Here is a 14,674-nt window from a genome sequence, read left to right as displayed (position 1 = left end):
ACACTCCTGTGTTCTTCCTCAGTGTGAGGACAACTGACAAAAAATACAAAGTAAAGCAATATTTACACACGAAACGAAAACAGAACATCGAATCAGCGGTAAAGAACAAAGGCGCGTAATAAGATGCGAATTCTAAACGTTCTACTTAATATGGAATAAACAAAGTAGATAAAAGCTGGATAAAGGCCTAGGAACCAAGAAAAAAATTAAGTATATATAAATGAATAGTCAGATAAGTAATCTAAGTCTTTATTTAAACCGTTAATATAAGAATTGGTTCTAAGAATCCACTTCAATTCTTCTTTACGTCTATGTGAGAGGGATAAAAAGTTATTAGCGACCAAAATAAATCTTATGTCTAACCCAGTGGAATCTTCGTTAGATTAATAAAGTTTTTTACTATACACAATAACGCAAAAATTTAAATTTCGGGTTTATAACGGCTACCGCTCAGGGGGTGGATTTATCAAAATTACTTAACAAAAAAAAATCAACGTAAATTCGTCTTATACTCTTAAATCCATAAATCCCAGGCCAGGTCTTTTAAGATACAGAAATGTGATAATGTATGGATCAGTTTGATGTTCATCCTTTTGCAAACTTTTATAAAGTTTTGTTTAATACTGAGGTGCTTGTGAAATCACGGCTTTAAAATATGTAAAGCAAATACTCAAAGACAATGTTTTTAAGCTTTATTTTCTATGGTACATCACACATATTATTAAGATCTCTATGGTTGCCGAAAATCCCTGATAAAAGATCGTGAGAAATTTGTTGGCGCTTCATTTTGAATATATATAATGGTGATGTGATGAAAATGAATTTTACTAAAAGTGTTATAAGGTATTATCCCCCCCCCCCACACCCACCTTTCCAAACAGATTTACGCCCTTCCCAGGGTATGACATTAAACTCCATCGAGTCCGCACCTTACTCAGAGTATGTCTTAGTGACTGCTGACGCGAGGGTACATACATTTTAATTATAGGATGTGCTCTGGTTTTTCATGCCCATTTTTATGTGATTGTGACTATTTTGGATAACAAATGTTTTGAGCAGTGGCGGATGCAAGGCCCCCGCCCACTAATTTCTTTAATGAAAAAAAAAAGAAGAAAATTACCGTATATTCAAATTTAAGTCTGAGAGTGTAATATCCGGCCATCTGCGCTAATCATAAATTTTCCTACCTCAACCCCAACCATAGTGGGTCTGAGGTGGGTGGTTCCTTAGTCTGTAAAAGTCCCTCCCTGTGTCACCTCAGAGTCTTTCGAATTCCTGGATCCGCCGCTGTTGAGTTATTATATAATTGTCGTTAGGCTTACTAATATTATTTATGATGCGTCTATTGCAATGTTTACTTTATCCTCTTAAAACAGTCCTAAAAACGTTCGCCCCCTGGACCTCACCGGGGTCCTTGGCGTCTCCCAGTCGTAAGGAGGGACACACCCCGCCCGCTACGCCCCTGACATGGTAGCGCTGATTATCCCGTCGGAAGGTGGCACTTTGTACAGCTTTGGTAAATGACGTTGCAAGCGCTCTTCAGATTCGATTTGTATTTCGAAATATATTCATTATGGAAAGACGAAGGTGGTGAGGGGAGGGAATTCATAGAATGAGGAGATATAATTCCAGCGACAGGTATACATCATAATAGCTGTTGCTGCTACTGCTAGAAGCTTTGGTAATGTTGATGTATCAGTTAGACCTATATTTTATATATATATTTTTTTAATTTGTAAATTTAATTTGTACCTGAACTGCTTAACTTGATTGTTAATTCGTTTTATTTGATATTTGGGGGAGTCTACAGGTGACGGAGCTGGTGTAAGTGTATATGTGATTGATACCGGCATCAACCCATCCCACAACGAATTTGGTGGCCGAGCTGTTGCCGCCTACGACGCAACTGGTGGCGATGTAAGTAGACAAAAATAGGCAAAAATAGACTTCGACTACAACTACTGCTACCACCACTATTACTGCTAATACTGCTACTCACTACTACGGTACCGTAATGCTACATACTACTGCTACTATTATTGTTATTGTTATTTTGGTATATATAGCGCCTATTCATTTAGGTTACAAAGTTGCTGTTACTACTACTATAATGCTGATTGATAACAATAATGATTGTCATGAATGTTTCGGCTGGCCATTAGTGCCTGTGAGTCGCATAAATGAGAAGCCAAACAGGGGCGGATCCATAATTTGTTTAAACGGGAGGGGGAAGGGGAACAACATTTTCAGAATAGATACCGGTAAATGAGTAGCTCTAATTTCAGTATATGCATTGAAATTTGTGACAAAACGTAGAGTGGGGTTGGGGTGGAGGGGGATCCGAGCATGGCAAAAGCATATGTAAAAGGTCAACTTTAGCTACGGAGTGTTGTTAAGTATATTAATAACAATCACGTAATAATAATTATGATTGATTGTCTCATACAATACAAGAACAATAATTATAATGACAAAAGTATTATACGATGATGATAATAATGTCAATGCTTCAATGCGTAATGGTAAGCAATAATGATTCTTGAAAATAACGAATATTTTTACATAAATGAATTAATAATACTTGACCAATTGATATTTTACTTCTAGTATTTAATATACATTAATTAAGGAAACCTTTGATATATTAAACGTTTATTCCAAGGGAATTGATTGCAATGGCCATGGAACTCACTGTGCGGGAACTATCGGTGGCAAAACATATGGCGTTGCCACTGGGGTTGATATTTTTGGTGTCAGAGTTTTCGGATGCTTAGGTGGATCTCCTACGTCTACATTAATTGATGGTAAGATTTCTCATATCACAGATATAAAATCAATATAATATATATATACATAGTTTTGGCCTTCCTGTTTACTTGTTTAGGCTGTTTATTCTAATCTCACCCAGCCTATGGTACTTATGTGTACACTAATGTGTGCACTATGTTCTATTTGTTCTGTTTACTGAATCATGAAATTCTCACTTTATACCATCTATGGATAGAGCGAATGAAGGTAGTTGTTTTTACTGTGTTGGACTCCTGTAAGTAAAGCGACCCAACCTGAAACATTCTTGACAATACTGTATATGCTGTACTTAGCTGAATATGATCCTTGATTCATGCAAAAGGCATGAATCGCCTACATTGTGCCAGATATAATACAGATGTGTATAAGAGACAGGGAAGGCATACAATCAATGCTTTAGTATATCAACTGGTAGCTGAAGTAGAACTGCATACAATACAACACAATTTTAATACTTTTTTAGAAAGTACAACAATTAATTTACCCAATATTTCATACTTATTAATATTTACTACTTAATATACTTTACATACTTAATACTTCATAACATCAGGTTTTCTCTCTATATTTAATAATAATAATAATAATAATAATAATAATAATAATAATAATACTAATAATAACAACAACAACAACAACAACAACGACGACGACGACGACGACGATGATGATGATGATGATGATGATGATGATGATGATGATGATGATGATGATGATGATGATGATGATGATTATGATATTATCTCGAATTTATATGGCGCCAATTCCAAAAAAGATCAGTCTCAACGCATGTGAACAGCCATATTAAAACAAATAGGTCTTAAGCTGTGATTAAAGTTGCAAAGAGAATTGGAAGACGTTATATTGGAAAACTCCCGATTGATTACTTGAATAATTGATTGATTGACAGATGGTATATGTTGTACAAGCTGTTTTATGCGTATTTCACTTTTGTCCTTGAGCAAGGCACTGCATTGCTTCTCGCCACCCAGGAATAAGTAGGTGCTAGGTAGGGTTAATTGCCAAAATGTGTTGATTAGCTGCTGCAGTGTAAAGAAATAGTCCCCAGGTTAACTTTGTGTTCCATATGTGTTGATCCAATGACTGGTGGTAATAATTTGAAGCGCTTAGAGGCATTTTGGCATTAAGCGATATGTAAGTCTAGCATATTATTATTTATTTAAAATCAAAGTAAACCAATGTACCGGAGTAATGATAATGTGAAGCGCTTAGAGGGCTTATCATAATGCGCTATAAAGTCTACCGTGGTCCTACCATTGTTATTAGTAGTATTATTACTGGGCCCTATCTGAGAACACTACTACTTAACTGAAGAACCACCCAGTGTAAAGAAAAAATTACAGTTATACACAGTAGCAACCATATACTGGATAGGCCTATTACCACAATGCTGAATTTACGGCCCACCAAAAGCGGGACAGTTGGAATATATGCCATTGAATGACAATTTCTCAATACTGTAATAGGAATCAACTATGTGTACGAAAATGGCAATCAACCGGGTGTTGTATCCATGTCATTGGGTGGCGGGACATCTACTTCTACAGACAATGCTGTTAATGAACTCATTTCCAAAGGATTTGCTGTTGTGGTCGCTGCGGGAAACGACAACGCTAACGCATGCTATTATTCCCCAGCAAGAGTAGATCAGGTAAGGATGGAAGTAGTTTCCTGCCAATTGTCATTTATTACCATATGTATTTGAATAAATGCTCCGGGCGTTTATTAGGAAGATTTCGCAACCTTACGAAAACAATAACGAATACGATTATGTCATGATCTAAAAAAGTATCTGTCAGGTACTGCACAACCGCCGCCAACTAGGCTATCACGTGCAGGTAACACTGTCTCTGCAACTGGTTGCAAATTATATATTTAGATTTTTAGATGCGCAGTCTTAATAAGCCGGTCAATTATGATATTAAGTTGGGACTTGAAGGTGGCCAATGTAGGGGCACCCCTAATGCCATCGGGGAGCAAATTCCATCCAGGGATGGTCCATGGATAGAGCGAATGAAGGTAGTTGTTTTTACTGTGTTGGACTCCTGTAAGTAAAGCGACCCAACCTGAAACATTCTTGACAATACTGTATATGCTGTACTTAGCTGAATATGATCCTTGATTCATGCAAAAGGCATGAATCGCCTACATTGTGCCAGATATAATACTGTAGGGGAAGGGTTGTCTAACAATTTGATGACGTATCCGTATTCAACATCGTTTTCGTAAGCTTGCAAATACTCCCTAATGCTGAGAAGGGTTTTTGAGGGGGCGTTTATGAGAGGGAGGCGTTTATTCAAGGAAGGCGTTTAACACATAATTTCCATCAAAGTCATTGCGTGATCATGAAGACTTATTGATCCTAACCAGGTTAGAAAAAATGGAGTAGAACATAAATAGAATGTGTTGAGAATGAGGTTGCTTCCATTAGTTTTGTTTAGAGTATTTTAAGGGGTCGTTTATTGTTTATTCGAGGGAGTCGTAGTACGGTATTCTAAATGAGGCTCTGAAGGGGGTGTTTATTCAAAGCGGGGTGTTTATTCAATAAGTAAGGTATTATTTTAACTTCTTTAAGTTTCATTCAGTATAGGAATGTACTACATTGAAGAGATAGGGTATGCCTAACAATGGCAGGTAATAGGCATATAAAACAAACAAATGTTGAAACATACCTTATCGTAATATGGTACTAAAATAAAAACGTTTGTAAATAATTCATACCATATTTCTTTATACTAAAATAATTAATATTTCGGTAATACACCATTTGTAAGAGTATTTGAGACAAAATAACCAGTGGTTTCCTCTCAACATAATATTGATATTGACATCTCCTACAAATTTAAGTTTTACAAGAGGTGAATCCATGATTTAACGCAGCGGTGGATCTAGAGGGGATTCTGAATTGTATTGTATTTTTGATGTTCTTATTTTGTGAATTTGTGACTGAATTGTTTTTATCGTATTTTGGATGTTCTTTTTTCTTGACCGATTTTTTTTATTTTGATTTTATTTGACTTTGTACTTGAATTTTGTTTTTTATTGTACTTTTCATGTTTCCCTCTGTTTTTTCTTGATTGTGTACTTTTGCTGTAAATTTGTACTCCAATTCAGCCCTTTGGGCTGCTATTGTACATATGGTGGTTTTGAAATAAAGAATAAATATATTCAGGGAAGGACTTACAGGACGATCTTCACAAACTTTTAGTAGGGATATAGCACCTCTAGATGGCCGGAATTTGCTCTCTTAGACTTAAATTTGAATATCATTTTTTTTCTCTCCATTTCATCTTAATGCTCAGCCGGCCCGGGCCCCTCTTTAATCCGCCTAACGCGAGCGATCTCCAAGTAGGTTCGGCAAAATTGGAATTGGCAATCAGCAATTTGAATCTCGTTAACCGATATTAGGCCTACATTCACTCGCAAGTTTGATAAGTGGAAGAGATTCCTTAAAATTTGTACAAAAAAAGTAGTACACGTAGGCCTAGTTATCTGAACTGATACGCACATAAGCATGAAATAAGTAACACTTAATAAAATATAGATGGACTACAAACAGCACAATTGTGATCTTTCAGAGAGAATCATGCAAATATGAAATCAGATTCAGGGGCGTACCTTGGGGGGGGGGTCGATGGGTGCGGTCGATCCCCCTTTTAAAGAAAATGCCCTTTAAATATGCTCGCTTCACTCACAAATAACGCACCCCGCGAATTCTGAAAGCTTCGCTAAATTGCTCCGAGTTCAGCTTGCCCCCTGCGCTTTCGTTTCGACCCCCCTTAGATTTTTCACCGTACGCCCTGAGATTATATATTATAAATCAACTTTATTCCTCACTTCAGACCTCATCCGTATCAATTAGGCCTACCTAAAATATCCTTCTATCTTTCGTTCTTCGTTTCCTTCACCCTCGACGCTATCCCATCTCTGCTCTTATTCAAATTGTTTTTGATTTTAATGATTAGGCTATTACTGTCGGCGCTACTGATTCGTCAGATTTTCGCTCACCCTTCTCCAACTACGGAAGCTGCGTTGATATCTTTGCTCCTGGATCCTTTATCACCTCAGCTTGGTGGAGTTCTAACACGGCTACATCTACAATCAGTGGGACTTCCATGGCCACCCCTCATGTTGCAGGTAAAACATTTGCCTTCTTTGTGTCCTGACATTAACATAAGGCATTGGAATTCTTTTTGAATAAAATGTATGCATCGTCGTTGCCGTTACCGAAAGTGACAGAAAATATAAAAATGAAAAAAATGTACTTGCTGTTCAGAAAATCTGCCTACAAGCCGACAAGGGGTCCAAACCAAAGTCAGGGTACAGGAATCCTGGAGGGATTCATGAAAAGACCGCCCCAGGGAGGGACTTTCATAGATGAAGGGCTGTCTCTTATACACATCTAGATGTGTATAAGAGACAGATATAATATAAATAAATAAAAAGCGAGGTTCAACAGTAGCTTTGATTAGACATTTTATTACTACTTAGTTTCGTACCACACACATGGTGTGACACTCTTCAGTTTATCTGAAGAGTGTCACAGGAGTGTGTAGTGTGTATTTCTCTATTCTCTAATTTGTTATTTGCAGGTGTTGCGGCTGTTCACCTTAGTAATGGCTACACAGCCTCCCAAGTAAGGACCAAAATTCTGAGCGATGCTAGTTCCAACAAAATCAGCAACACCAACTGGAGATCTCCAAATAAATTGCTGTTTGTTGACTAAACAATATAATTAAGCATTGTGTTACCATTGGAAACCAGTGTGAGTTCATTGAACACAGCTAGTTGCTCTATTACCGGTACATTAGCTTAATTTTTCCCTATCCAGTTTTTACGGTATGTCTACTAGTATGACAGTGGTGGATCCTGGGATTTTCCGATTTTCTGATTTGATGAGGTTGTTATATAAACTACCTATTCAATATTTTAATTAGTGAGGTTTTTTTTGGCAGACTTCATCTTTAAGTTTCCACATATGAATAAACATTATGATAGACTTAATTTCATTTTGTGTTCATTAAGGTTTTTTTTTTTTTTTAGAAATTTAGCACTAATATAATACTGCACAACAGTCAACTGAGTGAAAGGTAGCGTTATTTGATCCGTTAAAAGAAACATTTCAATGTAACGTGTCTAAGAATATCTTAAGCGACGTCATCGATAGAACACTCGTACATATATAAAAGGCCTACACAAACCCACATCACATATAATAATTAGTGCAATATAAATATAAAACCGACTGATGAAAAAAATAATAAATTAATAGTCTGCATGGGGGTTGGGGAATAGGCAACTCTGTCTGATTAAAACTCGTGATGGCGCACTCACTCTCCGAACTGAAGAAAGTGACCGAAGTAGTTGCTGAAACCGTTGCTAAGGTAAGCAACTAATTAGTTCAACAAAACCAGATGAAATTCTTTGAGTCTATGTCTGAAGTATTCAGGCTCAATTCTGATGCAGTTTTACAGTGGCACGTGTTGCAGTAACAGTAGAGCATCCATTCAGAGCTCAAGTAGGCTGGTCTCATCTCTACATTCAGCCAATCACAAGATTTAAAAACACAAGCAAAAAATACATTTACAATAAAACACGTATGTCGTTTTTTGTGCAAGTTTCATTTATTCAACCACTTCCAGATAATATGTTTAGGCTGGCTCATTGCAAATGATTTTTTTTCAAAGCATATCCGCAAAATGGTGTTTTTTTTTTTTTTGTCGTGGAGCAAAATTTAAAGAAAGAGAGCATAAATTATAGATAAAATTGGATATCTTAAGCGTAAAAAACAAATTTTACTTGTAAGATCTTTTCTATACTATAAAACTATCTTGTATCTTGTATCACACCAAGGATACACACTAAAGTCTAAAGACATATTTCCAGTGGTGTCCTCGAGGGTCCCAAATTTGAAGAAATCATTTCCGGGAAATCCGTGGTGGCAGGTTGAATGGTAGGGGACAGGGAGGGACTTTCATAGATGAAGGGTGTAGACCACCTCAGCCCCACCATGGTTGGAGCTGAGTTAAGACAATTTATGATTACGGCTGGAAATGGCCCTCTCAGACTTATATCTGAATATAATTTTCTTTTCTACCCCATCTTTCTTGTATAATCTTAAAATATTTAAGGGGCCCAGGTGGGCTGTCCCTCCCCCCTCCACTTTTAGTCTGTCACTGATCTGGTTAATGAGCTTCTGCACATAGTGATCATAGTGATACCAATCGGCACTGACATCTATGAGAAATTGATAATAAAGTGGTGAAAACATGCAACATTATAATTTTTCGGAGATGGGTTAATTTCCCGGAGATTCTTGCCTGGTTGCAGAAGTGCGGGAGGCCATTCCGATTTCTGGGACTCTTCGCGAGTTCCGGGAGACTTGGGATCCTTGGGTCCTGCTGGTGGTGAATTGGACAGTACACCAAAAATTCTCTATTCTTTTCTAATTAGGGTACTGCATTCCTTAACATGCACACAGGCTATATTTTCAACCAAATAGTAATGAAGAAGCATTTGAACTAAACAATATCAAGGATTAACAAAAAGATATATGGCTGATCGCAATTGAATGAAATTTACAGCCCATAGGATTAATTATTAGCTTATCAATCTGGCCTCTCACCAAAATATTACTCTGAAAATTTTTACAAATATGCAATATAACACAAAAATATATACAGAACATCGATTTTTATATAACACTTCAATAAAAATAAAAATAAAAGTTTAAAACGGGTCAGATATTACTAAAAAACAAAAGAAAAAAAAAATACTCGGATGAAGATAAGCTAAAAATTAATTTATAAGGCCTTATACCACTCTGAATCTGAGACGATTCAGCAATCAATTACATTGTCTTCTAAAACTGAAAATATAATTTATAATCAATGAAACCACATCATTAAAGGTTTGCATACGATCTACAATCTACATACAAATAAATTAACACAGCATGGAAGTGATATCATTTGCATCTACAGTAACCATGAAACTTTTTAAATGCTCTTGAATGAGTCCAGTAAAACAAATGATATAAACTGCATATTTCTTTAAATATATTACCAGCTACAATATCATTGCAGCATACAGTACCCTATAAGTAGTATGTATGTTGGCACAAAATAATTACCTAAATGGCAACGGAAGTTATGTATAACACGGGCTATATCACTCAGAATAGAAGAATATCTTTATCTAGTATTATGTCTAAATTCAGTCCACTATATTATTAAATTCCATTGAAAATTTAAACAAAATGAATTAATTAGTGTGTATGCTTCAATTTAAAAAAATGAAATGATGAATGTTGTGATATTTTCCCAACACAGTGTTGCATGCTTTTTTTTCCTCTTTTTTTTTATAACAATACCCTACAATCTTGAGTGAGACTTAATATTAGAAATAATTTTGTGCTAATTACCGTACTGTATATACAAAAGTTAATTAAAACGAAAGAAAACTATCATAAATTTAACATAAAAAGCATCAGAAACAGTTTAACGGTGAAGGCATACAACTTCAGAAAATATTAGCAAAATGTTGAGGTTTATTAACAATAATGTGTCTAATTAAAAACAAAATAATAACACAATGTAATATGTCTATGCTGCACAGAAATATAATATCGCTCATGTAGTACTTTGGTTTAATTTGATTTCTTATTAAATAAATAATAATATGTTCGACTTATATAGTGTTTAATGTCAACAAGGATTCTAAGCGCTTCATATTATTACCCCGGTCATTGGATCAAGCAAATATGAAACACATACTCAGCTCCCTGGGGAGAATCCATAATGTTGCAGTTGTAATTAGGATATTTTGTGTTTGAACCTACCAGGTACCCACTTGTACCAATTCAATCACCGTCCACATAAAAAAATGTATTCTCAAACATGCTATAGCATCCTATTTGTTAAAAGCTGAGAAGTAATTAAGTAATTTAAGTTTTTTTTTTTTTTGCTTACTCTGAATAATACTGTTGAAAAACAACTATAAAATAGTAAAGAAAATTACACATTACCATAAACCTTTTGAGAACAAAAATGAAATTTATAATGTTACACTGCTGCTTAATCAGCTGCAAATATCAATCAAAAAACTGCTAAGAAGTATGAATTACTATTAATTATAAAAATCTGTTAAATGTAGTGTTGGGAGATTGGGATTGGCAGGGAAGAAGGAAAGGGAAGAATAAAGCGAGATTGGAGGTGGGGGTAGGTTTGTTATGACCAACTATCATAACCTAACAACTATTCTTCTCATTTGATAAAAAAAAAAAGAAGACCATTCTATCAAAATTTATTATTTAAGTTTATATCATACAGGGTGAGGATAGGAATTACATAGCATATCTTATATATACAAATTTAATTTATTCAAATAATGAACCTCTATTTTAGCAAAGTCATATTTAACAAAATTAAAATGATGAATTTAAAATAATTATATTTTGAAAATTTAAAAATATGCCAGTAAATTAGTAAAGGAACTCAGTTTTGTTTACATTTTAAACAAAGAATTACTTCAAAAATTTAATATCAAGATGAATCAACAATGTAGACCAATTTGAAAAAGTTGTCACTGTTAAAGTCAACAAGCATAAACCTGTGGTAAGACAACTTGCCACCACTACCACTACCACTATCTATTATCCGGAAGAAAATTCCAAATTGGATTAAATATTTACAATTAAATATTCATAAAAAGAAAAGAAATAGAGGCTGTTAATGTTAAATAGCAAGTCATGAAAACAACAACTTTAAAACATCTCTTTGCGTCGCAAATAAAAAGTGTGTAACTAGATATATCAATCGCCTATCACAGCGATCAATCTAAGAGATTTTTTAGCTGTCACACATAATGGAGCATACCATTCCATGATGGGTGTGCCAAACTCATTGCTGAGTTTACTTACACACAAACTATATTCTGAGTTATTCTTTGGTAAATAGTTTTACCACCCCCATCACAAAATGTTACGACCCACGATACAATACATAAATAACCTCATTTTCAGAATGATTGCAGTTTTTTTGCATCAATTTTATTCAATGGGGATCATCCAAAAAACTTAAGTATACAAAGTTAAATAAATGAACAATCATGTTTCATGACCACCATATAAATATTACTGATCAATCAATAACAATATTAACCACAGTATCAACGATAATAAATATATTAGCAACAAAAGTAACTTTAATATTAATAAAAAGGACAAATATTAATTAATGAGGATTCAAGAATAATAATTTTCAAGAGTACATCCTAATCTAATTTTGCATACAATCTTTTGGTAAGGACACACGATTAACATCAATTTCAAATTGAGTATGTGGTACTCATGTGGTAAAATCAAAACAGTTTAGTTTCAATTATATTCATATACTCCTCCATACATATACAGACATACACTATATATGGCTTAATCACAGCATCATTACAATTAACACAAACAAGCTAATTATTCATCAGTGAGAGTAGCCAAAAATGGCGAAAAAGATTTTGCTCAACAACAACAACTTCTGCTCTGAGACAGAAGAAAAAACGTTCGAAATGGAACAATCAAAGACGATATCTTCATTAACCGACGATCTCCTTTAAAAAGCAATTTAAATTTTACAACACAATTTAATACAAGTGAAATGCAAGAAGATTAGGGTTCTCAGATATAGTTTTGAATGAACAATTGCATTATTGCAGCAGTCTATGTGCGTTGTGATAACTCACTCCATCCACTCTTGTCTGTGTGGCTGACATTTGTAAGTAGTGGCTTTTCAGAAACTCTGTAAACAGTTGAAAATCAAAAAAATTAGAAAACAAACTATGAAATACAATCGTTCTTTTGGATTATACACCCCTATTATTATTATTATTATTATTATTAATCCCTATTTATAGGACACTTCTATGAAGAGGAAACTTTTCTATGAAAAATAGGAAAATACATTAAAACCTCAAATTGAAGCCCAGTGGGCTTAATCTCGAGATGAAGCCCATCTCAAATTGAAGCCCCCTCTTTAGTTTACAAAATTAGCCTCAAAAAGAAGCCCATGGGCTTCTTTTCAAGATAGTATAGACTTGTTTTTGAGATAGCACAGTATATACACTGTATATGAATTTCAAAAAACAAAATAAATTAAAAACAAACTTAGTAGTACAGTAGTTCAGGTGATTTAAAGTCAGTTAAATACACTCCATGATACAGATTGATGTTACAGTGGCCGTATTTTACAGTACTCATTTTGAAAAGAAGCCCCCTCCCCACCCCTCTCTTTACTTTGCAAAAGTAGCCTAGAAAAGAAGCCCATCTAAACAGAAAGAAGACCAGGGCTTCAATTTGAGGTTTTATGGTATATTAAAGGTGTCAGGGTGTCAAATGGTCAAATCAACACCTTTTCAACTCCTTTTAAATTGACACTATCTTTTAAAATTGTATCTTGAAAACTACCAGGACAGAATATTACAGTAGAACCCCCTCCTTTGGGACACACCACTTCAGGGAACATCCCTAATAAGGTGACAGGGACATGTTTTGATGCCAAATGGATGGTAAAGTCAACAACTATTCTACCCCTATTCAGAAGACATTATTTTTGTTTATTTATCACAATACTCAAAATAATAAAATTTCATTCAAATGTATAAATTTAACCAACATTTTTTCCTATAAATGGATATCAGTATAGGCTTATCTGTGTCACGCTTTACTTTCAGTTCATGTTTATTATAGTTAATTTTGAATAGCCTTTAACCCACCCACCAAAATCTTAGTTACTACTATATTCTTAATTTTTTTTAAACTGTGATTTCAATAAAACTTGAACTATGTAACTTACATGTAGTCCATATCATAATCATATTCATAATCATATTCATCCTCTTCCTCCTTCGATACGTGAAGGTATGGATTATCGGATCCCGGCCGGAAACTATATGCAGTGAATACAAAGAACAGGTACGTGGAAATTTCAAAGAAGAAGTCATCAATCCAGGTATAATTAAATGGAACCATCACCTGCAATTAAAAAAAAAAACATGCTGAGGTATTACACTGCAAACATACATCAATGCCTTTAACAGATCCTTGTTGAGGTTTCCAGGACTGTTGATTATTTTTTGTTTAATTTACATAGGGAAACAGCAAAATTACACAATGTGAGGAACCTTTGTGAAAATGGTCTAGTCCATCTTTGTTTAAGCACATATGCATGAAATTATAGAACAGCTGTCTAATTAAAATATAATAACACTCACCTTCAACAAGTAAACAATCATTCTAGTGATGTAGATATAACAAACAACCTGAAATCAGTGAAAAAAATGTGGTAAACTTAACTTTTATATCATTAATACATTTACTGTAGATAAGTATTATTAGAATATCATTCCAGTACAATACTTCATTTTCAACACTGGTATATATTTATTTATTTTGCTTTTTGTTGTTGATTATTATGTTGTAACTATTTCTATATGTTCCCATTTTTTCATTTCATTTTCTAACTTGTTAAATCACATAGAGACCAAGTATTATAAGTATAACGTTATAAAAATATATCGATAACATACAGAGTGGAGTTAAATAGTTTGGTGGTTAAGATGCTTGCTTTCCAATCCCAGGGTCCTGGGTTCAGTTCCTGTAACGATCAGGAGAATTAGAGTCTATGTAAACACACACACACACACATACAGACACTCTAAGTTCTCTCCTAAACGATTTGGATTTTAAAATACCATTAAATTACAACCTACCATGATGTAAAAACGTCTGAAAAGCTTCAACTTGGCAAGGCTGATGGCAGCTGTAAGTTAAACGATTCAAAAGAATATATATATA

At 34.5% G+C, this 14,674-nt stretch overlaps 2 protein-coding genes across 2 annotated transcripts in view; one reads left to right on the top strand and one right to left on the bottom strand.

Annotated features, from left to right (window-relative positions):
- Window positions 1-7,838, top strand: part of LOC117109851 (aqualysin-1-like) — a 9,266-nt gene extending 1,428 nt beyond the window's left edge. Inside the window, exons 3-7 of the mRNA XM_033252296.1 lie at window positions 1,804-1,917; window positions 2,663-2,804; window positions 4,296-4,480; window positions 6,795-6,966; window positions 7,422-7,838. Coding sequence (XP_033108187.1) covers window positions 1,804-1,917; window positions 2,663-2,804; window positions 4,296-4,480; window positions 6,795-6,966; window positions 7,422-7,555 — 747 coding nt within the window. The 3' untranslated portion in view covers window positions 7,556-7,838. The remainder of the gene's footprint in view (window positions 1-1,803; window positions 1,918-2,662; window positions 2,805-4,295; window positions 4,481-6,794; window positions 6,967-7,421) is intronic.
- Window positions 7,839-8,431: 593 nt separating this feature from the next.
- The window catches only part of LOC117109987 (protein GPR107-like), a gene marked incomplete in the record, with an annotated part of 45,113 nt that continues 38,870 nt past the window's right edge, over window positions 8,432-14,674 (bottom strand). Inside the window, 4 exon segments of the mRNA XM_033252515.1 lie at window positions 8,432-12,620; window positions 13,674-13,852; window positions 14,092-14,139; window positions 14,590-14,639. Of these exon segments, the coding sequence (XP_033108406.1) occupies window positions 12,542-12,620; window positions 13,674-13,852; window positions 14,092-14,139; window positions 14,590-14,639 (356 nt within the window).

The sequence above is a fragment of the Anneissia japonica genome, unplaced genomic scaffold, assembly GCF_011630105.1.
Source record: "Anneissia japonica isolate Jap-2015-1 unplaced genomic scaffold, ASM1163010v1 scaffold585_len4108843_cov191, whole genome shotgun sequence".
Classification (NCBI taxonomy): Eukaryota; Metazoa; Echinodermata; class Crinoidea; order Comatulida; family Comatulidae; genus Anneissia; species Anneissia japonica.
This window is presented reverse-complemented; position numbering and strand designations above follow the sequence as displayed.